Here is a 27054-nt window from a genome sequence, read left to right as displayed (position 1 = left end):
GTGCTGAGGCTCAAGTGATAGAACTCTAGCCCTGAGAATGTCCAAGGACAGTGCTCAGGCCCTGAGCTCAAGCCCAGGACTGGCAAAAAAAAAAAAAAAAGTGAAGTACTCGATTAGGTACAAAAAGGATACCTGTATACCTGAACACAAGGTTAAAAATAAGCACATTAAAATATGGTAAACACTATTGATAATTGATTGTAAGTCAAAATTATGATGAAAGTCAAATTCACAGTAACTGGATTCCTTTTACCTTACTAGAAGGGAAAGTAAGAGTGAAGCCACATTGGAAAATAGTTTTATATTTCCTTAAACAAAAAAGTTCTTACCTTACTTATGTAACAGTAACCCCTCTATGCATCACCTACATAGCAAAATAAAATTAAATTTAAAAAGAAAGAAAAAAGTTCTTTCTGGTATATATTTAAGAGAGGAAAAAAGCATATGCCCATAAAACACTGTAAATTTATATTCAGAGCAACATTACCCAGTATGACAATCAAAAGCGAAAGAACTGATGTCTGTCAGAAGAAAAGATTGAACAAAATATGGTATATCTGTACAGTGGGATACCATTCAGCCATAAATAGGATTATGAGAAAAATATTCCTGAGAATGTATAGATAACCTTTAAAACATTTTATTACATAAAATAGATATAAGTTGTCGCATATTGTAAGACCCTGCTTCTTAAAATTGTCCAGAATAGTCAATCTCATTCTATGTAGACAATAAATAAACTACTGGTTATTAAAGGCAGTGATAGAGAACAGATGCCAGAGGATATGAGTTTTGTTTTATGATGATAAAAATTGTGAAATTAGATTAAGGTGAGGGTTGTATATAGTGTGTGTAAATTGAAACCTCACTGTAAGGTGCAATTTAAAATTATGAATCTAAATAAATTACATCTGCAAATGTTTTAAAGCTATTGAACCAAATAATTATTTGCTCTTTAATTTGTCCATTTGTAAAGCATGCATCATACCATGTCATATTTTGAAATCACGTATATTTTTATGAGTAACTTAAATTTAATATATTTTATAGGATAAAATCGACGCTCAATTCTTCTCACTACAATAGGGATTATTTCTCTTTGAAGATTGTACTTAACTTTTTGCTCACATATACCCATAATACACCTGTAAAATAAATTTTCTTCTAGCCTGATGTAGGAAAGGCATTCTTGAGATAGTAAGATGAGTTGAGTTATGGTTACCAACTTAGAACATCTAATGATACACAAAGGCTATAAACACACAACTAAAGGACAGAGGGCATGGGTTAGAAGTATATACAGCGTGAACGATAGCTGTGATGGTGTGTTCTAACTTGAACTATATAGTAAAATGTTAAATGATTCACATTTGAGTGAAAACTTGAAGAACATAGTCAACTTTCCCATATAGTCAAATGAACAAATCACTTTCCAGATCAAGAAGTATGAAAGTAAAATTATCATTGAGAATTCTAATAATGCCAGATGAGATGGGAGGGAAGGAGAAAACAGGAGTGATTTTCAGGAACCATTTGGATATAAGAGATTTGGAGCCAAGAGATACAAGGGAATCTTTGATTATCGTTTGTCTTTCTGGTTTGAAAGAGTTTGGAATTACACGGATGGTTGGTTTGGATGTTAAATTGAAAGCACTTGTAGGACCTTTAGCTGCAAATATTCAGTAGACACTTGTGAATGAGGTCTGGATTTCTGAATTGCTGGTATTTGAATTAGAAACTTTGGATCAAAGATAGAGTTGATAATTCAAAACACAGAAGTAAATGAAGTCCTCTAACTAGTAACAGAAAGCACTGTGACAAGTGTGGGATCTACCTGATTATGAGTTCCAATGTTCAGGGAAAGAACAAAGATGGAAAAAAATAGATGGGAACAAATGAAAGGAATCATATCAGTGTATTTATTTATTGCTTTTTCTTTGAGCTTCTGGTTCATATTCTTATGCAGCACATCACATCCAGAAGCAATGAAAGGACAATTATGAGATCAAATCTGCAACTGTTCTTTGCTTTCACTGCGTCCTCTCTGTGACCTGACAGTCAACAGGGCCAAAGGAAGGGTTAGGAATGGCTTCAGTCTCAGTCTCCTCAGTAGCTGTTGTGCTGGAATTTCAACAGTCTGGATTTGACAGGGTCAGGTACTTAGTTGGTGATGAGGAGATCAAAAGGAAACAGAGGCAGCCAACACTGGCCCTCAATCAATTCATGGTCTACTTACAAGGCTTTCTGAGGAAGGAGGGGGTGTTAGGTGTGTTCATCTTGGTTTATAATACTTAAACCAGCAGTGTTTTCCTTCCAGTTATATTAATCTTACTGCTTGAATTGAGTATTGGCTTGGGTAAGATTTTATAAGTGAAGCTTGCTAAAGGAAACTATAACTCATGTGAACTTATTCACTCTGTGCAAAGTACATTTTCCTTAAGAGAAAAACACTGTCTCCTCATTAACAGTATACCTACATCTCCAGAAAAATGAATAGAATTTTACTAGTGCTGTTCAAACAGATACTTTATCACTGTAGAGGAAATGCGAGTCATTATTAAACCAGTTCTAGTTTCTAGTACACAGACTGACTTGTGACCTGTGGAGAAGGAAACTGCAAAGGTCTATTGGTTGATAGGTTTTTTCTTCTTTTTTCCAAGTTTTTTTTTTTCTTTTCGTTTCCAGGAGGAAAAGAAGCAGCTTAGAGATCAGGGAGGCTAAAGACTAATGAGAGTTCACTGCACTTGTTAAGCAAGAAATGGAGCCTATGTTAATCTTTGCCAAAGTAGCTTCAACTACTGTTTACCTAAGAAATCAGATCTTACTGATTTAAAAAGTGACTATGAAGAAACAAGATGGAAATGTGTGTTTCTAAAATTATTGAGCAGGTCTGGATGCTAATAAACTCGTTGGCCTTGCTTTAAGTAGAAAAATAATGAATTTGTTTCCTAGAGTAAGTTTAAAGTAATAGGTTTCAAAATTTTAGCTTTAGAAAAACTTTGCACTCCATCTTTATAATTTTTCATCTTTATTATTTTTTTTTGCAAAGCCCAGTATGATAGTCACTTCTTTGACACTGATAAAGATCAGTGTGATAATCACATTTAATGATGAAAGGTTTATTTTGTCTCACGGTTTCAGTTTCAATCTATAGACATGGACTTGCAGTTTGGGGCCTGTTGGTATATCATGGTGAGAAAACAGGTAGAGGAGACTGTAATGTCATATTGGCTGAAGAGCCATGGCATAAAATAGAAGAGCAACAGAAGGAGTCACAGTTGCAAGGGCACAGCCCCATTGACTTAACATTCTTCCTCTAGGCTCAATGTCTATCGCCACCTCCCAATAACGCCACAGGCTACTGCTCAACTCTTCAATTTATGGGCTTTGAATCACTTCCAAATTCAAACTATAGCACTCATGTAACAATGGAGAGGAGAAGAGAAGATGGTTATATTTCACTATTTAAGTAGCAATTACATTGCTAAAATTTATCCTCATCATTATAATCACTTATTATACATTGTACTCATGAGAAAAATTATGATTTCAAAAATCTCTCCCTTTTCTTGCATTAGTGGATTTTGAACTCAAGTCCTTGTACTTGTTGGGCAAGTGCATCAAGTCCTAAAGAAATTCTTTTGAGAATTAAGTAAAGAAGTAAATACACTCTTGGTAATTTTTTTTTGCTAGTCCTGGGGCTTGAACTCAGGGCCTGAGCACTGTCCTTGGGCTTTCTCAAGGCTAGGGCTTTACCACAGCAGCACCTCCAGCTTTTTTTTCCCCTATGTATATGGTACTGAGGAATCGAACCCAGGTCTTTGTGCATGTTAGGCAAGAACTGTACCAGTAGGCCAAACTCCCAGCCCTTTGGTAAATGTTTTAAGAGGAATAATAAGTAACATGTTTTTTGTTTCACTCTCATTTTTCTTGTGTAGACCAAGTCAACAATAGCATAGGCAGGTTAAGTTCTCAATTTTTACTTTGAATTAAGATATTGCAAACATAAGGTGTTTGGAGACCAGTAGACTTAGTAACCCAGCTTTAGAAATAATCAACTTGTATGGTTATGCATTTATATATCTACTAATTAGGAAATTAAATGGTATTTCCATAGCAACAGAAACGGTCTTCTTGAGTACCTTTTATAATGCTTTCAGTAACAACACATAGCAGGATATATAGGAACACTGGTCTGATTTACAAGATAGGCAAGATATGCAAAGAGTCTCACAGAGCATGCACACAGAGGTTTTATTTGATTGGTAAAGATTACATGAATACTTAAATTATATAAATACACATTACCTTATTAACCTTCCAAATGTAAAATAATCTGACTAGTTTATAAGGAGTTTTTTAAATTAAGAAATGTGCCATACATATTGGATTTTAAATATGACTCTTCCAAAATCAAACCAGTACCACCATAGCATTGTGTGATTGAAGACACTGAGCTGACCAATCTGTCCCAGTTATTTTGAGAGAACAAGGATTAATGATAAACTATATTATCCTTTTAGCTTCTTTGGTTTCAAGAAATAAAATTATATTCTGGACTCTATCCCCAGAGAATAATTCTCTTTAGGCACTAAGGGAGTGACTTCATGTGATTGTCTGATAAGCTTTTAGGCATCTTCTGACCACTTAGAGTTTAGAACAGTTAGTGGGAATACCCACTTGACTTTGTCCCAGATATACATTATGCTTTAATTACTTTGCAAGATAACTATTTTTGTACAATTACACTTTCCTGATTATCATGGAGGGACTCATGGAATGTACTTCAATACTTTTAAATTTTCCTTCCTGACATTCCTTAGGGTTAACTGATTGATTTTTCTGTCATCATCATTGACTGTTCTTGATATATGGACTTTATAAACTCCTTTTCTTTTGCTGCTCTTTGATGACATGTTTTTGAACTGTCTGCTTCCAGGCTGCTACTTAATTCTGTACTGTTTTGGAAAAGAATATATTCTTTCTTTTACCCTTATTTTTCTCCCTCTGTTCTTGACTATCATTTTCTGGTGTTATATTTCTTAATCTTGAAACAGTTGAGTGAGATTAATTTTCCTTGTACTAATCTTTCTCCATGAATAATCATTCAATGTCCTGCCACTACCAAATTATATCTCCAATGCCTTAGCATAAAACCATATTCCAAAAGAAGACATTCTGATGTTCACCTAAGGGAACTGTCTTCCTGACTAGTACAGTATTGCTCTGAGAACATACCCTTTTCTCTCCTTTATTGACTTTTTGGCTAATTTTCTGCTGACAGCCAAGACCTTCCACATGACCTTTTAGGTCCATCTGAATGCAACCTCCTGTCCTTGGTGGATTTGAGGCTAATAAAGATTCTATCTCACTCTCCTACTCACTTCTGTATTCCCTTTTAGGCATTATTGTGCTTGTTGTTCTAGCTCATTCTTCCCCAGGAAATCTGCACTCTTAACGGTAAATGTATTTCGAGCAGGAATAAGCTTTTTGTCATCTAAGTACTCCCTTACTACATATATATTATATATATATCTGTGTGTATATATATGTATATATACATATTCTAGATATGATCGTGCGATTGATAAATACAGGAGTAATTCAGAAAACATTCATTTTAAGTACATTAAGACATGAACTCTATACACATTTTCATGTGTTTGAAAATTACCAATTTTAGTATATCCTAAACAAGCTTAAAACTATTATTCTAGTTGTGCGTGTGGGTGCATGTTTGCATGTACATGTGCATGTGTGTTGATCATGGGGCTTGAACTCAGGGCCTGGGAGCTGTGCCTGAGCTCTTTTTGCTGAAGGATAACCCTTGATCACTTTGAGCCAGAGGTCTTATTTCCAGTTTTCTAATGGTTGTCAATAAGTGTCTCAAGGACTCTTCTGTCCAGGCTATCTTTTTTTTTTCAAACTATACGGGGTCTTTTATTATTCCACGTGAAATTTTGGATTGCCTTTTCTGTTTCTTTAAAGAATGACATTGGGATATTGATGAGTAGTGCATTGAATTTGTAGATAGCCCTTGGCAAGATTGCCATTTTCACGGTATTACTTTTTCCAATCCAGGAGCATAGGTTTTTCCATTTCCATAGTTATGCTTTAATTTCCTTTTCCAGGGTTTTAAAGTTTTCATCAAAAAGATCATTTACATTCTTAGTTAATTCCTAGGTACTTTATTTTCTTTGAGGTTATTGCAAAATGAGTTGCTTTCCTGATTATTGCCTCGTTCCTCTCATTTTGTTGGCATATAGTAAGGCAGTTAGTTGACTTTTGAGGGTTAATTTTATACCCTGTTACCTTGCCAAAGTTTTCAATCAGCTCAAGCAGCTTGGGAGTGGAGTCTGTAGGGTTCTTTAAATACAGAATCATGTCATCTGCAAAGAGGGAAAGTTTCACTTCCTCTTTCCCTTTTCCACCTCACTCTAGTTAGAATGGCCATGAACAAGAAGTCTAAAAACAGATGCTGGAGGGAATGTGGCCAGGAGGAATCACTTCTACACTGCTGGTGGGAGTGTAAACTTGTTCAACCACTATGGAAAGCACTATGGCAGTGCCTCAAAAGACTAAACACAGAGCTCCCCTATGATCCAGCAATTCCACTACTTGGCATTTACCCAATTGTCCAGAAACAAGGACATACTAAATTCACTAGAACAATGATGTTCATTGCAGCACTATTTACCAGAGCAAAGATATGGAACCAAACCAGATACCCCTAAGTTGATGAGAAGATCAAGATATGGTATTTATACACAATGGAATTCTGTGCTTCTGTCAGAACAAATGACATAGCCTCATTTGTAAGGAAATGGAAAGACTTAGAAAAAATCATATTAAGTGAAGTAAGCCAGACTCAAAGGAACTTAGGCTCAGTAGTTTCCCTCATTTGTCATCATCAGTAGAAACCTTGGCTCTCCTAGCAGAGATTTACCATAGAACAAAACCTAAATACATAAGGCCATATAGAATGATGCTAAATGAAATGACCTCCAGGATATAGAAACCAAGGCCATATAATGAGTAATTGTTGTCCTTAATGTACTGTGTTATCTGTCATCTCTTTTGCTGTCCCTTGGTTATCTCAAATTGTTACAGTGTTTCACCTTGTTATCTGATATAATGTATATATGCGCATTTGGTTATTTGAAATTGGATAGGGAAGGGAGGAAAACAAGATGAGGAATGGGGGTGGGGGGAGGAAAATGGGGACCAAGACATGAGAAAGGGTATCAATGTTTCTGAAGTAATGCACCTTCTATCTGGTGAATGTACTATAACCCTTCTATTAATTACAATAAAAATATATGAAAAAAAGAAGCCAGACTATGCCCCCATGGAATCCTCAGATGAGGATGATGAATTTCAGTTCATTAAGAAAGCCGAAGGACACGAAGCAGAGTCGGAGCCACAGGAGGAGTGACCTAGGGACACTCATCTGTGTTGCTTACAAAACGATCAGTGAAGAAGTGAAAGAGACTGGCTCAACATGGAAAAACAAAGGGAACCTGAAGTGTTAGGAGAAAGTAGAAGGAGATGCGTGATGGATTGAACAAGATAGCAGTGAAGAAGAGGAAATAGAAATGCACAATTGTGATTGCATATACAAAACCAGATTGCATGTTTCTTTGTCATGAGGACAGACTCGTGGATGGTTATGGACTATAATACATTAAGCTAACGTACAGAAAGATATTGAGCAATCACACCAAAAGAATCGTGCCCAGGCTATCTTTGAACCACAATCTCAGATCCCAGTTTCTTGATTATAGGCATGAACCACCAGCGTTCAGAATGTGTGTGTGTGTGTGTGTGTGTGTGTGTGTGTGTGTGTGTGTGTGTGTATGCATGCGTGTGTGTTTTGTTGTGGATTGAATTCAGATTCTTACATATGCTAGACAAGTTCCAGGTCATAGACCTTTATTCTCAGTCTAATTATTGTTTGAGATAAAGAAGAAGAAATGCTGATTTTTAATGAGTTATTTTATTGAACAGACTTGCATAATTTTTCTTAATCACAAGGTTATATTTTATGAACTGAAGTGTATTTATTAATGAATTCAAAGTTTGATGATTATGGTACAGATTGAGATTTAAATGGACCTACATCTAATTAAGACCTTTATAGTACCCACGTTTTTGAAGGAATCAGAGGCCTAGAGAAGTATATAGCATGTGGCTTCTCTGGTAGGTTACTTTATCAAAACAATTTCTACACCTAAGTAAGTTAGGAACAGACTTTTTCCTTCTAAAATAGTGCCAGAAAGTTACCATTAACCAGCAAACAAATAAATAGCTCCCAAAGGAAATCACACATTAAACCACGTGCAAATGGCAACATGCCAGATACCTCTGTAATTCCCTTTGCCACAAAGCTTCTCCCAGTTTGCCATTCCCAGATTAGTATTGCTCAATCACTGGTGTGCAGGATGTTCCAGAGGAAGTGTGAATCTGCAGCCTTCACACAGTTCTCTGCTAGTTGCATTTGTTGTGAAGATCCAATCTTAGCCCAGAAACTTTTCTAAAGGTAAATTTCTTTCTTTTGCCATCATTTCAGTGCATGCCATTTGTACTCTTCTGTTTCCTTTTAGCTTCAGCAATGAGCAGTTTCAACGTGACTAAGTACATGATGTAAATTATTTGTGCTGTCTTAATAACTCATCTTTTGTCTTATTTTTGTAAGTTATGGGTAGTATTTATTTGCATTTAAAATATTCAGATTACTTCCGTGTGTGTGTGTGTGTGTGTGTGTGTGTGTGTGTGTGTGTGTGTGTGCCAGCACTGTGGTTTGAACTTTGGGCCTGGGCACTCTCTCTGTGCCCTTTTGCTCAAGGCTAGCGCTCTACCAATTGAGCCACAACTCCACTTCTGACATTTTATAGTTAATTGGAAATAAGAGTCTCTTGGACCTTTCCTGCCTGAACTAACTTCAAATGGTGATTTTTAGATCTCAGCCTCCTGCCACAGGTGCTCTGCTTTATTTCTAACAATATATAAGCAAATACCTTTGTCACATTTATTTCTATTTTGAAGTGAGCGTACATGTTGACAGAGTAATGATAAGTGAGTTGAAAGCTCTATGGATGATTTTCAGTTGCTTTTTTTTTTTGGGTCATGGGGCTTGAAATAGGCCTGGGTGCTATCCCTGAGCTCTTCAGCTCAAGGCTACCACCTTACCCCTGGGCCTGGGTAATGTCCCTGAACTCTTCAGGCACAAGGCTACAGTCCTACCCTAGAGTTTCTGTTTTCTAGAAGTTAATTGGAGATAAGAGTCTCAGGTCCTTTTGTGCCTGGGCTGGCTTTGAACTTTGATCCTCAGACCTCAGCCTCCTGAGTCACTAGGATTACAGGCATGAGCCATTGTGCCCAGAGATTTTCTGTTGCTTTCTATGACTCTTGGGCCAGTTCATATAACTTCCTGCACCATTGTTATGCTAATATTAGGTATTTCTAAACATTTAAATTGGCATGGCATGCACACTCTTTACCAGGTATTTTTCCTGATAGTTTTCATAGAGAAAATTAGTTTATTATGCCAAGATGCCTTATGGGTAACTTTTGTTATTTTTCTAAGGGTGATTTCAGATGAAGAATATCTATTATTCTGAGTTCTTCTTTTAAGTTGGTGGGGTGCTAAGGATTGAACCCAGGGCTTTAGCACATGCTAGATGAGTGTTCTCCTATTGAACAACATTCCTGGTCATTCACTGGTTTGCTAAGATAGCATCTCTTATATAGGCCTCAAACTTGGGGGCACTGTCCTGGAGCTTCTTTGTGCTCAAGGCTACCACTATACCACCTGAGCCACAGCATCACTTACCATTTTAGAGGGTTCATTGGAGATAAGAGTCTCATGGGGACTTTTATGCCCAGGCTGGCTTTGAACCACCATCCTCAGGTCTCAGTCTCATGAATACATAGGATTAAAGGCATGAGCCACAAGTGCCTGGCTGTGAACAGTACTCTAATCATTTTATAACTAATATGCTCTAGCAGATCAGTCAATAAAAAGCCACTGATATAGCTTTCAAAAATGTAAGTATACCTTAGGAAATTTTGTGGTCTACTGCTGTAGTAAGGAAAGAAGCTTTTGCAATTCTTTTGTAAAAATGTATTTTAATATATTGTGATAACTGTATATAAACTAAGCATTTTAATATGTGGCCTCTTTGAAAGTGAATTATTTTAGTTTTGTTCTTACTGTCTAGTTGCATATCATTAAAAATCATACTTGTTGTGGGGCGTATTGATGTTTGTGCTCACCTTGTGCTTGCTATGCAAGTGCTGTACTTCTTGAGGAATGACTCCAGTCATGTATTTATTTTTCAGGTAGGGTCTTGAGTTTTTACCTGGAGCTGGCCTCAGTCCTAGATCCTCCTACTTATGGCCTTCTTCTTAGCTGAGATCTCAGGTATGTGCTGCCACACCTGCCTTGTTGAATGAAATTAAATCTAGGTATCTTCCCCCCAATATTGATTTTGAACTGTGATCCTCTCTCTGCTACCCAAGTAGTTATGATTACAGTTGTGATTACAACCCACTCTGACTGGGTTCATGGAGGTTTGTAAAAATAAGCAATAACTTATTGTCAGAAATAAATTCCAGCAGAATTTTCAAGGTCAGAACAGGCACAAAGGAGAAGGAACGATAAAGTGGTAAAGTCATTCTTTTGTAGCAAGAAGGAAAGGCCATGACAATGAGATGCCCAAGTCCTTAATGTTGGTCTCATCTGGGCTTTTGTTCAGCTGGAATATAAACATTGCTGGTGAAGTGAGAAAATATTAGCCCAAACAGCACAATTGGACCTGCTTTATTTTCAAATATTACTATTATAGGAAGAAACTTTGACAGGGCATATAAAGGGCAAGCCTTGGCATTTTCTTTGGACTGAGGCCTGTATCAGGCTTAAAGGGGTAGTACCCCTTGAAGGAGACAGTGAAGATATTTTATAGAAAGCCCTTAAAGCAATGAATAAGTCATCCTGTCAGGCCTCAACAGTGTCCATTCAGAGCACAGAGAAGCTGCCAAAAAGTCACACACACACACACACACACACACACACACACACACACACACACCCTCTACCTAGGTTCATTTTTATCAGCCACATCCCTGAGCAGCTAGGTCTGTTTAGTTTATCAAGAACTGAATGATGAACTTAAGTCAAGTGAGTCTCTGATTTGTCAGCATCAGATTGGTTAGAAGACTAAATCCCAGTTGGTCTAATTCTCCAATAGACCTTACTTCTGAGAAGCAATTCAGACATTCCTGATGCTAATTGTACCATTCATTTTAATATCACAAAACAAGTGTTTTTGACTTGTATTGTTAATCAGTGTGGATAAGCATTGCAAGGTGATTTATGTGCACACAATGAATACTCCATGGATAAATTGAGAAAATGATTGCTGAGGATCTGACCTGAGAATCTGTCTAGTGAAATGATCACCACTTCTAGCCCTTCAACCAAATATTTAGAGGTGAGCTCTGTTTCTCAAGACTTTTTGTCTGTTTTCTGATCTGGGATTCTGCTTTCTTCTCCTGGAATACCCTCTGATCCCTTCATGTACTTTTTCACATCTTCTTTATATCTTTTATTCTTTTGCTCCCATAGTTCTGTGTCTGTGTTTGAAGTGTACATTTACTTTTCTCCCTTGAGGTTTCTAGTCATTGTGAGAAGAATCATATATATATAACCTTTATTCAACTTTAGGAGAAAACTGGAATCCTGGCAGGTGTGTGTGTGTGTGTGTGTGTGTGTGTGTGTGTGTGTGTGCTTTTCAGTTGTTATAGTTTGAAAGGTCATCACCGACACAGACATTGTGATACCCTTGCCTCTTAAAAAGAATATGCAGAAACCCTCAGCATTACTTCCATTGTTAGATTATAAATATTGAATGCCAGTTACGTTTATATTCTGGAAGAACTTGGCAGTTTTACTCAGGCTACATTCATTGATTCCCCACTCCATGTATGCTTTCTTTTCAAGAAAATGCTATATATATATTTTGTTTGGTTCCAGGAGTCCATCATGATCCATGGTTTGGGATAAAGGAACTTTATAATTTTACAGACCAAATTGAAAATATAGGGTTATTTCACACACACCTAGGTTAGTTCAATATTTTTCAGTAAACTAATAAGGTTATTATTGTTTTTACTTTTGTAAGAAAAAGTAGTACAAGCAACACACATTTAAATTCCCTTTATTCAATGTATAGATATGAGTATTGGAAATACAATATAAATTATAAACCAAGATTATTGTAAAAAAATGAGGAAGAACCAAAATTTAATGTTTCTGTTAGCATTTCTTAGTTAAAACTGTAGGCATATCTGCTCTTTTATTGATGTTGTAGCAAAAGGAGTTACATAATTATTCAAGAAGATTATTTGGAAAAAAAAGAACAACTTGTCAGAGTATAATTTTAACCACAATTCATACTGCCCTGATTTTTTTTAACAGTTCAACTCATTATTTGTCAATTAAGTCATAGTGCAAACAGCAGTAGAAACCACTGAATTAGATCCAACACTGTTTCTGTACCTGGCTGCTCAAGATATCACAGGGTCAAAAATTGGTGCTGCAATGTGCTGTGCATCTAAGCATAGTTTTATGATTGTGACTAAGAGTGGTTTTTAGACTTCTAACATGTTCAAGTTATGTTGAGTTTATCTGAAAAATCACTACATTGTAAGTCAAAAATCATCTGAATATCCAGCTCAGTTATCTTTATACTCATATTTATTGTATTTTTTTGCCAGTCCTAGGCTTGGGCTCAGGGCCTGAGCACTGTCCTTGAGTTTTTTCCCCATGTATTTTTTTATTGTAATTAATAGAAGGGTTACATTGTGTTCATCAGATAGAAGGTGCATTACTTCATAAACATTGATACCCTTTCTCATGTCTTGGTCCCCATTTCCCTCCCCCTACCCTGCCCTTGGGTTTTCTAAAGGCTAGAGCTCTACCACTTGAGCCACAGCACCACTTCTGAACCCAGGTCTTCGTGCATACTAGGCTAGCACTTTACCACTAAGCCAAACTCCTGGTCTGACTTAATGTATTTTTAAAACCTAGAATGATTCCATTTTCCCTTTACATTAAATGACACAATGTTATTGTAACTATGGTATTTACTTAGCCATACTGATAGTGAATTGTAACAATGATACAAAATACAATGGGAACAAATTGGATGGGGAAATTTTGCATGGGAAAAACCTGAAAATGTGAAAAAAAATAGCATTAAGAAATCAAGCAGATTTTGAAATTAGAGACAGCAGATAACGTTGGACACAGTTATATTCCAGAGGACTGAAGAGTGTGCATAAAACCAAAAAAGTTATTTGGTTATTTGAAATTGGATAGGAAAGGGGGGAAAACAAGATGAGGATGGGGGTAGAGGGGAGGGAAATGGGGACCAAGACATGAGAAAGGGTATCAATGTATGTGAAGTAATACACCTTCTATCTGGTGAATGAAATGTAACCCTTCTATTAATTGCAATAAAAAATATATGGAAAAAAGAAATAAATTTAAATTTAAAAAAACTGCAGAAAAAAAGAAAAACCCCAAAAGCCCAGAGAACGTGGTAGAACACTACCATTGCTTGTGGCATCAACACTTAGGTTGCATTCACATTTAGGGATTGGGACAAGTAAGAAGAGTGAGAGCAGATGGGGTGGGGTATTGTATACTCTTCTCAGGGATTTGGGCTTCATTTCTATTCCAGAGGAAGCAGTCTAATTAATGTGCTGTAATGTATGAAGCATGACATGATAACTTGCAAAGTAAGTATCATCACTGGGAAAGGTGTTGGCAGAGAAATCAATCAAGAGGCATTTGCAGGTGAGGCCTGTGGAGGCTCTGAACAAGGGCAGAATATTGAGAAAGCAATAATGTAGAGATGGGCTCTGCTAAGATCAAAATCAAGATCAGCCAGGACAAATCCAACTTTTGCTTCATCATGAAGACAGCCAACCATCCCACAGCTACCGGTTAAGAAAAGACTAGCTAGACAGGCACAAGTACAGCAGACAAAGACCTGGGAGTCCAAGAGTGCCATATGGTGACTCTGACTCAGCACTGTTGTGATGTTATTAAAAAAAACAGAATCAACACTATGGGGAAATGTATTAATAGGAATGAGGCATGTAAATGGCAGGGAGTAGCCTGTCTGCTCTGTTCTTGATGGTTCAAACTTTGACAATCTGTGGACTATGCTGGGCTTCACATTTCAAGAGTATGTGCAGAAAAGTGCAAAGAGGTTTACACCTGGAATCCTAGCTACCAAGGAGACTGAAATCTGAGGATTACATTTCCAAGCCAGTCTGGGCAGACAAATTCTATCCCCAATTAGCATAAATAAATAAATAAATAAATAAAGCCTAAACCAAAATCACAAACTCACAAACTTAAAACAACTAAAAGTGAAAATATGGCTTAAGCAGTAAAGTATCAGCCTTCAGCGAATAATAATAATAATAATATTAATAATAATGTAAAAATGTGTAAGCTGTAAGTTAATGCCTCAATACTAGCACTTGCTCAAGAGAAACAAGAAGGGACAAGAAGGGAAGTGAAGAGAAGAGAGAAAGGAAGGACGGAAGGAAGGAAGGAAGGAAGGAAGGAAGGAAGGCAGGAGAAAGAAGGGAGAAAGAAGAAAGAAGGAAGGAAAAGGATGCAAAGGATCCACAGGCTAGTTCAAATATGAGATTTGATAAGAGGGAATAGCTGTGGTTCTGGGCTTTTAAGATACATTCAGGAAAGCTAAATTACAGTAAAAAGGTTAAACCATGTGCGCCCACACAAGTAGTTAATGTGAATTCTAAGGGCTCAAAGAGTTAACGTTTTACAAGAGACCTTTGGGATATAGTTTGTAGTACTCAAAATTTTTGAAAGTAATTTTGATAATGCAATATGTAAAAAAGCAGCAGTGGGAGGTTTGCAATTGCTTCCATGACCTCCCCACCTGGGGCTCTGTCAACCCCTGCCTCCTATGACTTATTGTATATTTGTGGACCAAATCTGTTAGGGCTGCAGCCCCAGAGGTACATATCAAAGTTTTCTCTTTCCTCTACCTCCTTTGTCATTAAATGAGGCTGTGGACACCTGAAGGGAAATGAATGGGGCCTTGAATTTTCAGCTCCTCCAGAGGACAATCTATTTCCAGCTTCTGTTTGCCTTCACTTATCCAAGGAACCCCTTTGGCCTGCACAGCAGGACAGAATTCCAAACAGATGCTTTAGAAGGGCTTATCTTTGTCTCCTAGCACTCATCATAATTAATCAACCTACAGTCATCTACATATCATTCCTTAATGCTTGTCTATCTCACCAGGGTACAACCTTCCTGATAACAGGATGTTGATTTTGCTTACTGATGTTTTTATTAACTTACAAAATGTTGGTCTGTATAAAACAAGTCATCATTCCTACATCACAAAAAGAGTAAGTACAATGAAGAGAACCCCTAAGAAGGCAGAATGATTCTCAGGGTTAAGTTTAAACCATTCAGAGGGAGGCAATAAACAGTTGGTCTGAGAGAAGCAGAGTAGAAAGAGGTTACAGAGTTGAGCATGGAAGACAAAACGGAGTTATGGAGAAAGGAGGGTGAATGTGTTCCTGTGCAGTTGAATAGCTAGCAGTAGTAACTTCTAACTTTTTGTATAACAGTTGGGTAGCTACAACTGACAATAATTAATTGTTTAATGATTAATTCTTTATTTCAAGTAGTCTAATAGAGAAGATTTTAAATGTTCCAGAATATTATCATATACAGCCCAATAGTTATTATATACATTGTACAAATAGACTGAAATGGTAATGATACACTGTATTCTGTAAACCTGCATGTTTACTGCATGATAATTAAAAATTGAAAACATATATTTGGAAAAACATAACATAATATTCCAGTACAAAACCAGCTGAGTGGGGATGGATGTGGACTCTGTTGGGATCCAAATCCAGGCTCTGCCATTCATCAGCTTGGGGCAACTTACTGATAACTGAGTCTGTGCCTGTGCTTCCTGATCATTGCCCTGAGAAGATCCCCTTACCTAAACCACAGAGTTTCTCTGAACATAAAAGGCTGGACATGGGGGAAAAATATATTCAAAACAATGGATGGCACACTGAGATGGCAGAGAATAAGTGGATCATATGCCCTGAATAGAAACATGGGAAAATAAAACAAAACAAAAAAAACCCCAAACCAAAACAAAAAAATAAACAGTTCTCCCTTCTCCTCTAGGGATTTGCTCCCACTATGTCTCTTCCGCCTGAAGTAGCCTAATCTTGTGGTCATCTATGCTGGAGTCTTGCAAGGATAGCATGCATGACACTTGTTTTACATGGGACCACTTTCAGCTATTTTAACTGAATCACAGAACAAGGAGTATTTGAGATAGAGCCATATTCAATTTCCAGCACACTAAATAGTTAAGTTCATTACAATGAAACCAAAGTCATATTTTTGCAGTGACTACATAAGTGAATCAAACGTGACTCTATATTCTTCTCTATTAATGAAGTCACTTATAAACTCAAAGGAAATCTTTCATTTTAAGAGTATGATTCTTTTAGTTTGGGGGAACTACTTACCTCTTTAAAGTTTTGAGTTTTTCTGAATGCTTTTAATTTTGCCGGTTTTTTTTTTATTAGCATGAGATTGACCAAAGAAGCTGCTTACCTGTTTTTATGTGGTATATACAGGGGAATTGGTAGATTTTCTTAAATGCTAGCAGATTGGTGGATTAAATGTGTACTTTTAATGTTTATCATTGAAAAGTTCTGATTTGTTTGCTTACAATTGGGCATTTTGTATCTTGTATTAATTACCCTGGAAAGATGGCACAAAATATTTCTTTGGTAGGCTTTAAGTCTAAGTATACTCATGTACACTCATGTATAGGAATGTTTCGTCAATATTTTCCATCTTTAAAGCATGCATATATATTTATACATTTTTATGTTTCTTATATGTATACTACAAAATAAGCTTAACCATACAGTCGAGATAGTTGCATAAAAGAGTGTACAATGCCTGGTGTCTCAGCTTGCCCAGATGAGACCTTTGCAAACATTTAAAGTTTGAATTTTCTCAGTCTTCATAATTGACTTGGTGCTTCTGGTGATAATTTTGCCTTAACTCTAGAAAACTAATAATCCTTTCCATTCTATGTTCTCTGGGCTTCAAATTTCTTTAACTCTCTAAATAAACTATGTGTTGGGTGCCCATGACTGAAGAGCACCTCCTTTTTACCGTGACTGTGCTGTATATTTTGTGAAAGTTTTCAGCCTGTGAGACTTACTCAGATGACCTGAGGGATTTGCAGGAATGCTGCAATTTCCTAGTGCCAGGCTTGCCCCATTTCTCATTCCCTGTAGCTCTTGTCATCACTTCTTCAATGTTAAGAGAAAAATAAAATGCATTGCAAAATATACCGTTTTATGATCTGACATGAAAAAGAAAGGGTTTATCTAAAACATTATTCTGTCTATGAGTTTTGCATTGTGTTTCTTTTTGTATCTAATTGGCTTTTTTGTACTTATGAAGAAATATTGAAATTAATTACAACCATTTAAGTAGACTTTTTCAATTCTGTTTAATGCCTTGAGCTTTGGAGCAAAACTTTTCTATTAGGATCTCAGCTCCATTACTCTCTAGTACTGGATAGGGTTTTTAAATTTATTTTTATTATCTTTAAACAGTTATACAAATTCAATGTGTCAATTTATGCATATTGATTACTTTCAATCCTTCTTGGTAGGGGTTTAATGAACATTCCTGTGAATTTCTGAACTTAATTACTATAACAAAAGAAGAAAATCAACCTCCATAGTCATTATAGGATTAGCAATACTGCGTATAAAATTTACAGTAAGGCATCTGAAACATTAGTCTTACAGATGTTACAATACAATGGAGCTACTTTCATTTTGGAAATTTTTCTCCCTTTCTCTCTCTGTCATTCTCCCTTCCCCCCTCCTCATCCTCCTCTTTCTTCTTCTTTTTCTTCTCTCTCTCTCTCTCTCTCTCTCTCTCTCTCTCTCTCTCTCTCTCTCTCTCTCTCTCACACACACACACACACACACATATACACACATATGCAGAGAGAGAGCTAGAAAGTTATTCCAAGACAACTGATAAAAAAAAGTCTGTAAAACAATACTTTTTAAAATTTAGTATCTTTATTTTGGCAATACTGGGTTTTTAAATTCATGTGCGAACAGGCAGGGACAATGCAGGCCACTCTATCACTTTCATGATGCCTCCAGCCAATGCTGACAAGTTTTATTTATCATGGTTTATTTTTGGCTTTACTGTGCCATTAAGACTTTCAAAATGATGGGGCAGAGAGTTTGGCCTAGTGGTAGAGTGCTTGCCTAGCATGCATAGAGACCCGGGTTCAATTCCTCTGTACCCCATACATAAAAAAAAAAAGCCAGAAGTGGTGCTCAGGCTCAAGTTGTAGAGCTCTGGCCTTGAGAAAGCCCAAGGACGGTGCTCAGGCCCTGACCCAAGCCCAGAACTGGCAAATAAATAAATAAATAAATAAATTTGAAACTGCGGCGGGCGCGGTGTTGCACGCCTGTAAATCCCAGCTACTCAGAGGATCTGAGTCCAGAACTCCTGGACTGCAGTGCGCTGTGCCGCTCTGGTGTCCACACTAAGTTCGGCATGATATGGTGACTTCCAGGGAGCGGGGGAAGAGCAGGTTCCCTAAGGAGGGGTGAACGGGCCCAGGTCGGAACCGGAGCAGGTCAAGAATTTCAGAATGCTAGGAGAGTTGTAGTAAATTTAAGAAAGTCTGAGAGTGTTATGCATATTTTATTTTACTTTAAAATATACTCTTTTCTCTTAAAAATATATTTCCTTTTTTGTTTGATTTTGAAGAATTAGCTCCACACTGGATTAGCAGATAAGCAGATCATTTAATTGATAACTGTACATGAAAATGTTTTTTGATCATGGGAATTGTTTTATCATCTACATAGCATAGTAGAATGACCTGAAACTAAAACACTGTCCATCTTTTTTTACTGGAGATGGTTATTTTCAATCTTGCCCATAAACAAGTTTATTAAAAACTGCAACATAGAGTAATTTAAATCTTTTGTTTTTAATTGCCTTACATTTCCCTGCTGTGCCTCAGAATGGGTTTCACCAGAGACACAAATGACAGATTGGAAATCTACTGATTGAGTGTCCCAGGTAGGGGATGAAACCAGGTTAAGAGTGGTGTACATATATGAGTATGTGTGTGAGGGAGATTGATATGATCACAACATTTCTGCATAGATAACATAGTGCTTATCTCAAGATGAACTCCAATGATGTAAAGTAAATTTATTGCTGTTGGCAATTAATTGTTCATATTCATTATATTGATGCAGGTCCTCTCCAATCTAACTCCCTTGGAATCCAATAATTGAATTATCAATATCAATGGTTCTGTGCTGATAACAGGTTCATATGTTGTTGTTTTGGGTGAAGAGCTTCCCACATTTATAACATTCATGTAGTTGACTTCTGTTCCTTTCCAGTAAGTATAGAACTCTGGCTGAAGAATTTCTTGTAGTTACTGAGTTTCTCCCCACAAGGGATGTAGGTGTAGAGAAAATGTTACTTCAACAGAAGTATCTTCTGAAATCTTTGAATTTAAATGGGGTAAGATATCAGGTTCTGAAACATTCTACTTGAAATTTATCACATTCAATGGCCTCTATCTTACAAAAGTTCTCAGGTGCATAGTGAAGGAGTTGTTTCTTTAGGAAGATTTTTCTATAATCAATGCTTTCAGTGTCTTATTTTTTTCTAGTATGGGTCTTCTCATGTCAACTAAACCAGTAGCATGAAATAATGCTTTTCTATACTGTTTAAAATGTTTGCTACTAGGCCTGCCACCACTGGCTCACACCTGTAATCCTCTAGCTACTCAGGAAGCTGAGATCAGAAGATCTTGGTGTGAAGCCAGCCCAAGCAGAAAAGTCCCTGTGAATCTCTATATACAATCGCTGGTACTTAGATATTAAGAATATAATTAAAATTAAGCTGAGGTTTTGTAAGTCATAGGTACATATTAATGTATGCATATAGCGAGTCCCTTCTTGAATACTTGTTTGTTAAACATGAAATTTAAAATACGATGTAAAAATCAATGTTAATAAATTCTTTAATAAAAAAAGAAAAGTCCCCGTGAGACTCTTATCTCCAATTAACCACTCAAAGACCAGAAGTGGTACTGTGGCTCCAGTGGTAGAGCACTTTGAGCACAAAGAGGCTCAGGGACAGTGCTCAGGCCCTGAGTTCAAACCTCACAACTGACAAAAAAAGTTTGCTCCCAGCATGACTTCTCTGATGTAAGAGAAAGTAGCCCATGTAAAGGCATTCCCTTGAAATTTATACATTCTTGCTTTTCAGAGTTCCTTAACAGGTGTTTTATGTGATGCCAATATAGTAAGGATTCCAGATGAATCATTTTGCATATCCTTTGTATTTCCAGTGTTTCTTTTTATATTTATACCATGGGCCAATTGACAGCTATACTATGAGTCACAGAATCGTAACTGTCATTGGAAGACTTAACTTGTTTCAGTTCTTAGCAGAATGAGGTGAATGTTCTGACAAATAATTGTGTGTTTATCACTCTTACTTACTTAGCTTTCCTAATGACCATGAAACTAAATTATCATTCAAACTTTTAATATGTGAGGCATATTTATGAAAATATTCTATAAGTAGTATATAAGCAGAAAGAATACATTTTCTCAAAAACTTATCATCTCTACTGACTCTCATCTAAATAAGTGATTCCTTCTGATGAATGTATCAGATTTTATATATCTTCTTTTTAAAAAAATTACATCATTTTTACCATATACTTTTTATTGTAATTAATAAAAGGATTACATTATATTCACCAGATAGAAGGTGTATTACTTCACAGATATAGATATCCTTTCTCATGTCTTTGTCCTCATTTCCTTCCCCTCACCCTCACCCCTCATCTTGTTTTACCCTTTTCCCTATCTGATTTCAAATAACCAAATAAGCATATATACAATATATCAGATAACAAGGTGAAATACTGTAACAATATGAGATAACCAGGGGACAGCAAAAGAGATGAGAGATAAGATAGTACAGTAAGGACAACAATCACTCATTGTATGGCTTTTGTTTCTATATCCTGGAGGTCCTTTCATTTAGTGTCATACTATATGGCCTTATGTATCTAGGTTTTGTTCTATTGTAAATCTCTGCTAGGAGAGCCCAAGGTTTCTACTGATTATGACAAATGAGGGAGACCATTGAGCCTATGTTTCTTAATATGTGTATCTTCTTTTTAAAACAGTTGTGTAAAGTGCCTCCATATTTTCAGATTTTTATCAGTTTTCTTCCATGCTATGCATTTTATAGCACTGTTTATCATCAGAAAATACTATCACTAGAAACTGATGAGTTAATTTCATCTGTAGCATGTGAATTTGACTGGGACTCCTGGTGAATTTTTGTTTCTGCCAACTATGAGTCTTTACTTTTCTTTACTTAGAATATCATACCTTCATGGAAAGCTGATGCCTTGAAGAAGCAAGGTTTTTAGAATGTAGCACCATGAGTTCTTTGTAAGTGATCTTTAAGTTGTATCTGAGAGCTTCTATTCCTTTTGAAACCCACACCACATTCTGAAAGGCAAAACCTGTCTTGGACTGGACAGTTACTGGCTCAGCTTCCATTTCACCTCTTTTTTATGGTAATTTCTTGAGTAAGTGGAAAGACCTGAGAATTCAGCACTGTGTTATTCTGGGGTCATTTTTCTTGACCCTTATGTCTCACATAGTACCTGTTCTTGGCCCACTTTGCCATAGGCTGCTCCAGTCTTCTCACTGTTCCCTCATCTCACTACCCTCCCACTCCCAGAAACTGAAGCTTCTTTAGCTTGCTTGCTTACCAAACCTAAACTAAAGAGAGAGAGAGATGTATAATATAGAGACTGAAAGGAAGTTGACCTAAAGTTTTCATAAGACAGCACTGGACATTTGGTGAGTCTTATTTTCCATGCCCCCAGATCTCATAACTACCATGCCTCTTAGCACATGAGTCAGGGCAATATTTACCAGCACAAAGTATGCTGCCTTTGGAACTCAAAGCATTGTGCTTGTACCATGTTTATCTGACCAAATTAAATTGGGGTTACTGACACGGTAGGCAAATGGCATGTTTGGAAGAACACTCCAGAAATTTCAGATCCCTTCGATGTTGAACATGACAGAACGAAAGTTAACAAAATCGATATACCGTGTAGTAGCACATACACGTGCCTCATAGGTGTACATATGAATTGCTCCTGGAAGTCTTTTTTTTTTTGCTAGTCCTGGGGCTTGACCTCAGGGCCTGGGCACTGTCCTTGAACACTTTTAGTTCAAGGCTAACACTCTATTCCTTGAACTGTAGCACCACTTTCAGCCTTTTCTGTGTGTATGGTACCAAGGAATTGAACCCAGGGCCGCATGGGTGCTGGGTGAGCACTCTACCACTAGGCTATACTCCCAGCCCTCCTGGAAGTCTTTTGCAGTTAGTTTATTTTAGCCAGCTCAGTAGCTTTGCTCCTAATGGCTGCACATCTTTTCTAATAATATAAATATATATATGTATATCAAATATATACATATGATATCAAGTATGTGTATATGATATAAATCATATGTATCTGCAGCTGCAATTGAAATTACTACTTGGTTAGGTTTGTGGTGGTTCATTTTCATCACTCATGGTTTACATTCATAATTCATCACTCATTTGGTTTTTATAAAGTCAGATTAATGAATTAAATGGGAAATAGGATAGAGACTCATATGCCTGAATTATGTCAGCAGTCCTCCTTGTTTTATATTGTGTTGGTTATATTATCTGAGAAGAGTAACATTTATGTTTAACCTTATTGGCCGAGGGACCAGAACAGGAGGTTTTCTAGGAGCAATGATCAGAACCAGTGAAGTAATCACTGTTTGCATCTCTGAGCCCAGTGGACACACTATGTCCAAATGCAGCTTGACTTCCATTGATTACGTGCCTCTAACCAGGGGGGTATAGTTTAAGGTGAGAGCAAAATGGTATTTCAGGTCCTTGAGCATCAGTGTTAAATCTTATAATTATTAAAATGTCTGATTTTTCCCTACTATAATTGTCTTTGTAAAATGACTGGCCTTCACCTGATCTCATTTGGAGTATAGGAACCAAAGTGGCTCTTCAGAGTTATTCATTTTGAAGCAATTGAGACAGACATTTGGCTCCCAAACTGGCCAGGCATTGGGAAAATTCTTCCCTGGAGACAAAGCAGCTTCTTTCAAAGAAGAGACAGAGACTGAGAGAGATAGAGAGTCAGACAGAGAAAAACAGAGTCTGAGAGAGACAGCGATAGAGACAGAAACAGAGGGATAGAGAAAGAAAGAGGGATCCACCAGTACACAAGACTCCTGACACCTGAAGAACTTAATGTCATTGTGAGCAAGGTTAGGAGATTTAGCTAGCATTAATGAAATTCTTTAAAAATATTTGTTGTTATTATAAAGATGATGTATAGAGGGATAACAGTTACATAAGTTGGATAAAGTGTACATTTCTTGAAAACTGTCACCCTTTCCCTTGCTCTTTCCCAGTTTTTCCTTCCCATCCCCACCCAGTTCATATAGTTCATTTATAGGGTTTGGTGAGTATCACTTATATTTATTTACCCTTTGTCCCACCATTTCTGTGTCCCCCCTTACTCTCCCCCAAACAGATGAACTAATATGGCAAAAGGAAAAGAAAACAAAAGATAGCAACAAAGAAAAATAAAAATGTTTGTTTCTGTTTCCTGGAGTTCACGTTGATAAAACTTATTTAATATGACTAGTTGCACATAGCTTTTTGCCTTTGTAGTCTTACTACGTAGCTGCTTTTTAGTCCTTACTTAATCAATAAACTGTCATGTAGACAGGAAAACTAATTTAACCAAAGTCATCCAAATGATGAGTGGGAGAATGAAAGTTGGAAGTCAGTTCTCCAGCCAAGTACTGCTGTGCCCTTCTCAGTCTACCTAAAGACCTTTCTGTGTTACTCACAGGTAATTGCCTACAATGTGAAGGAATAGATAAGAGGAGTCTATGGCATCCACACCACTAGTACAAAAAAAATAAGAGAAATGTTTAAATGAATAATGGAAACTGACAAATTGCTCTTAGAGCTGTGTCTAAGAGCAGTTGTTATATTATTTGTCAAAATATATCTACAAATAAATTTTTATGATTGAGAGGCTATACATGATGTACTGTGTTACTCTTCAAAGAAGTGGCTATCTGTGTTGACATCAGGCTTTTACTGTCTTTACCAAAGGTGAATGGAGAATTGCTTTATCATTCACAATGTTGGGTCCTCTTTATAACCTTGAGTACTTGATTGTAGTTAAATCGTTTCTCTTACCTCCCATTAAATAACCTTTATTTATTTATTTGAATGACTCAGAATAAGTTGGAGACAATGGCTTCTACATACTGAGGGAAAAAATGTCTTCACAGCATCATGTAAAGAATATCACCTAATGTTCCTTTTTGTGTGTGTGTGTGCTTGAACTCTCTTGGCTTGGCTACTGTCTCTGAGATTCTTTTTCTTAAGTCTAGTGCTTTTCCGCTTGGGCCACAGTGCTATTTCTGGCTTTTACTTTATTGGAGATAAGAGTATCATGGACTTTCCTGGTCAGGCTAGCTTTGAATTCAGACTTCAGCCCCCTGAGTATCTAGGATTATAGGCATTAGCTTCCAGTGCCCAGCTTCAAGTTTACTTTGTATTTAATCAATGGAAATGTCTTCATTAAAATTGTTTAGAGACATTCTAGCTACTCAAGAATCTGAGATCATGAGGATTGTAACTCCAGTTTAGCACAGGCATAATATTCATGAGGCCCCAGAAAATAGCTGTGAGTGGTGGTATGCGTCTGTCATCCAGCTCCATAGAAAGCATACATAGGGAATTGTAGTTCAGGTTGGCACAGGCCAAAAAGCAAAACAATATCTCAAAAATGGCCAGAATAGAGTGTGTTGGGAGCTGAGTGCAGAGTCAGGCTGGCCCATGAATCTGCATCACCACACAAAGAAATGAGGTGTTGTATGACACCATACCTACAAACTTTGAGCTATATCGTTGTTATTGTGAATCACTTTCTGCTGAGGCTTGATTACCATGAATGTGTTAGTATGAATGTGTTATTGTTTTAATCACTCTCTGCAGAGACCTATAGTGAGAGTTAAACATGTGGACCTCCTCCACCCTGCCCACCTTTTGTGCTGATAGGCTCCTGCACCCTATATTAGCTGAATGTACTTCCTCAATAAATGAATTCCTGCCTTGACAGGTCTCCCTGATGCATCTGATTGTCCTCCGGCGAGGGAGGGCTGGGTGTGGGTGGTCAGTTGGTCCTCTCCTTTCTTGGCTAGTCTCTTCTTGGTCGGGGAGTGTTCTCTATCCCTCCTCCGGGTTGGGAGGGACCAAGGACTAAAAACCCCGACATCGGCACCCAATATGGGGCTTGAAAAGAGCACTCATCAAAAGCAAAACCCTTGGTGAGTTGAGCCAAGTTAGTTACAAAGAAAGGACCTCCCTGAAAAGATGTGGCAATCTCCCACCAAGCATGAGAACCTGGTGCTCAAGGCGTTGAGATTTATGCTTAAAAGCCGAGGTTTGGAGATCTCGGATCCCCAGGCTGAGAAGGTCTGGGAAGCCTTAATGCGCTCCGCTCTCTGGTTAATGGTGGCCAATCTTTACATATGGAATGTTATTAGGATCCAGTAATCTGTTTTGCATAGGCCTACAGAAGGCTGCTATCCCTACCCCCTCCAAGAACAGGTGCGGGCTTTGGGACTAGCTGCGTGAAAAAAAATTGGAAGAAGGCCCCTCAGAGTCTCCAGTAGCAGGAATTACTCAAAAGGCGACCGAGGATCTTGCCACCTTTATAGAAAGAGTAGAGCGGAGCCTCCACTGTCCAATATCAGGAACAAGCTGTGGAAAAATAAATTTCAGCTAAGTTACCTTGTTAGGAAGCTTTATTTTAAAATTTGGTTTCCACCTGCAAGAATAAGATTGGCAAAACTCTCTTGACATTAAAACTTCCGAAAAATGATCGGCCGATATTAATTTTGCGATATTAATTTTAAGATCTTTGGGTATGAATGTGTGTGTGTGAATGGGTGTGAGTGAACATGTTCAAGGTTAAATTGTCAACATGCTGTGTAAAATAATAGATGAATTTATACTTGAAACACAAAGGCAATTGGGTAAATCTCAGTCTAAACTTCAAGAAAATGATTAGGTCTGAATGTCAAAAGAAGCGAATCCGCCTGTCAGGTTTGGTGGACCACTGACTCTGCCTTACCCGTCATGGGGATCTTCTTCAGATCAAGCTGAAGGCCCTGTCTTAGGTTGGTCAGAGCAGCATCTCCTCGTACCCGTCCCTGGCTGCAATTCCTCTCAGAGGAAACTCATTTATCTAGAGCCTGATTTAAGGAGGCTAGGATTTTCTAGGAAGGCATAGAAGACTTGAACCTGTAATCATTCTCCACAAGTGCAGTCTCTACTCTTACACGTTTGTTACTATTGTCTCCTATGTCTGATTTATCCTATCTCACTTTCCAAAAATGACTCTGGTCCCTTCATTTTAAGGGGGTTGATGAGCAAAGATCCATCTTCTGTAACTTCTTCAAACTGACTCAGGGGCGTTGTCTCTATACTTAGCTAGGGACCCTAAAAAGCTTAGCCTATTTTACCAAGGGGTTGCCAGGATTACATATCATGAACGAAATTTTACTCCAAATTGGAGATCATATAAAATATTTAACAACTGCACAAACCTTTTTTAACAACTGCACAAACCTTGTCTTTGGCTAGAACAGTGTAGCTTACTTAGCACCCATTTGCAAAGGCATTTTCTTGATTGTTTGGGGAACTTAATCTCTGTGAACCTAACAATGCTTCAGTTACCTATGTAGGCCTATATACACATC

General features: G+C 37.3%; 1 protein-coding gene across 5 annotated transcripts in view; it reads left to right on the top strand.

Annotated features, from left to right (window-relative positions):
• The window catches only part of Ctnna2 (catenin alpha 2), a 1042262-nt gene that overhangs the window by 13206 nt on the left and 1002002 nt on the right, over positions 1-27054 (top strand). For 2 of the 5 annotated variants that reach the window (XM_090336596.1, XM_090336594.1), the window contains exon 2: positions 10342-10423. The exons of 1 other annotated variant lie outside the window; for it this stretch is intronic. In XM_090336596.1, the coding sequence (XP_090192722.1) occupies positions 10396-10423 (28 nt within the window). In that variant the 5' untranslated portion in view covers positions 10342-10395. Of the gene's footprint in view, positions 1-10341; positions 10424-27054 lie in introns of those variants that run through there. 2 more of the 5 variants (XM_090336595.1, XM_090336593.1) reach the window with 1 other exon arrangement.

This window comes from Megascapheus bottae, chromosome 7 (assembly GCF_031878675.1).
Source record: "Megascapheus bottae isolate mThoBot1 chromosome 7, mThoBot2.hap1, whole genome shotgun sequence".
Lineage (NCBI taxonomy): Eukaryota > Metazoa > Chordata > Mammalia > Rodentia > Geomyidae > Megascapheus > Megascapheus bottae.
This window is presented reverse-complemented; position numbering and strand designations above follow the sequence as displayed.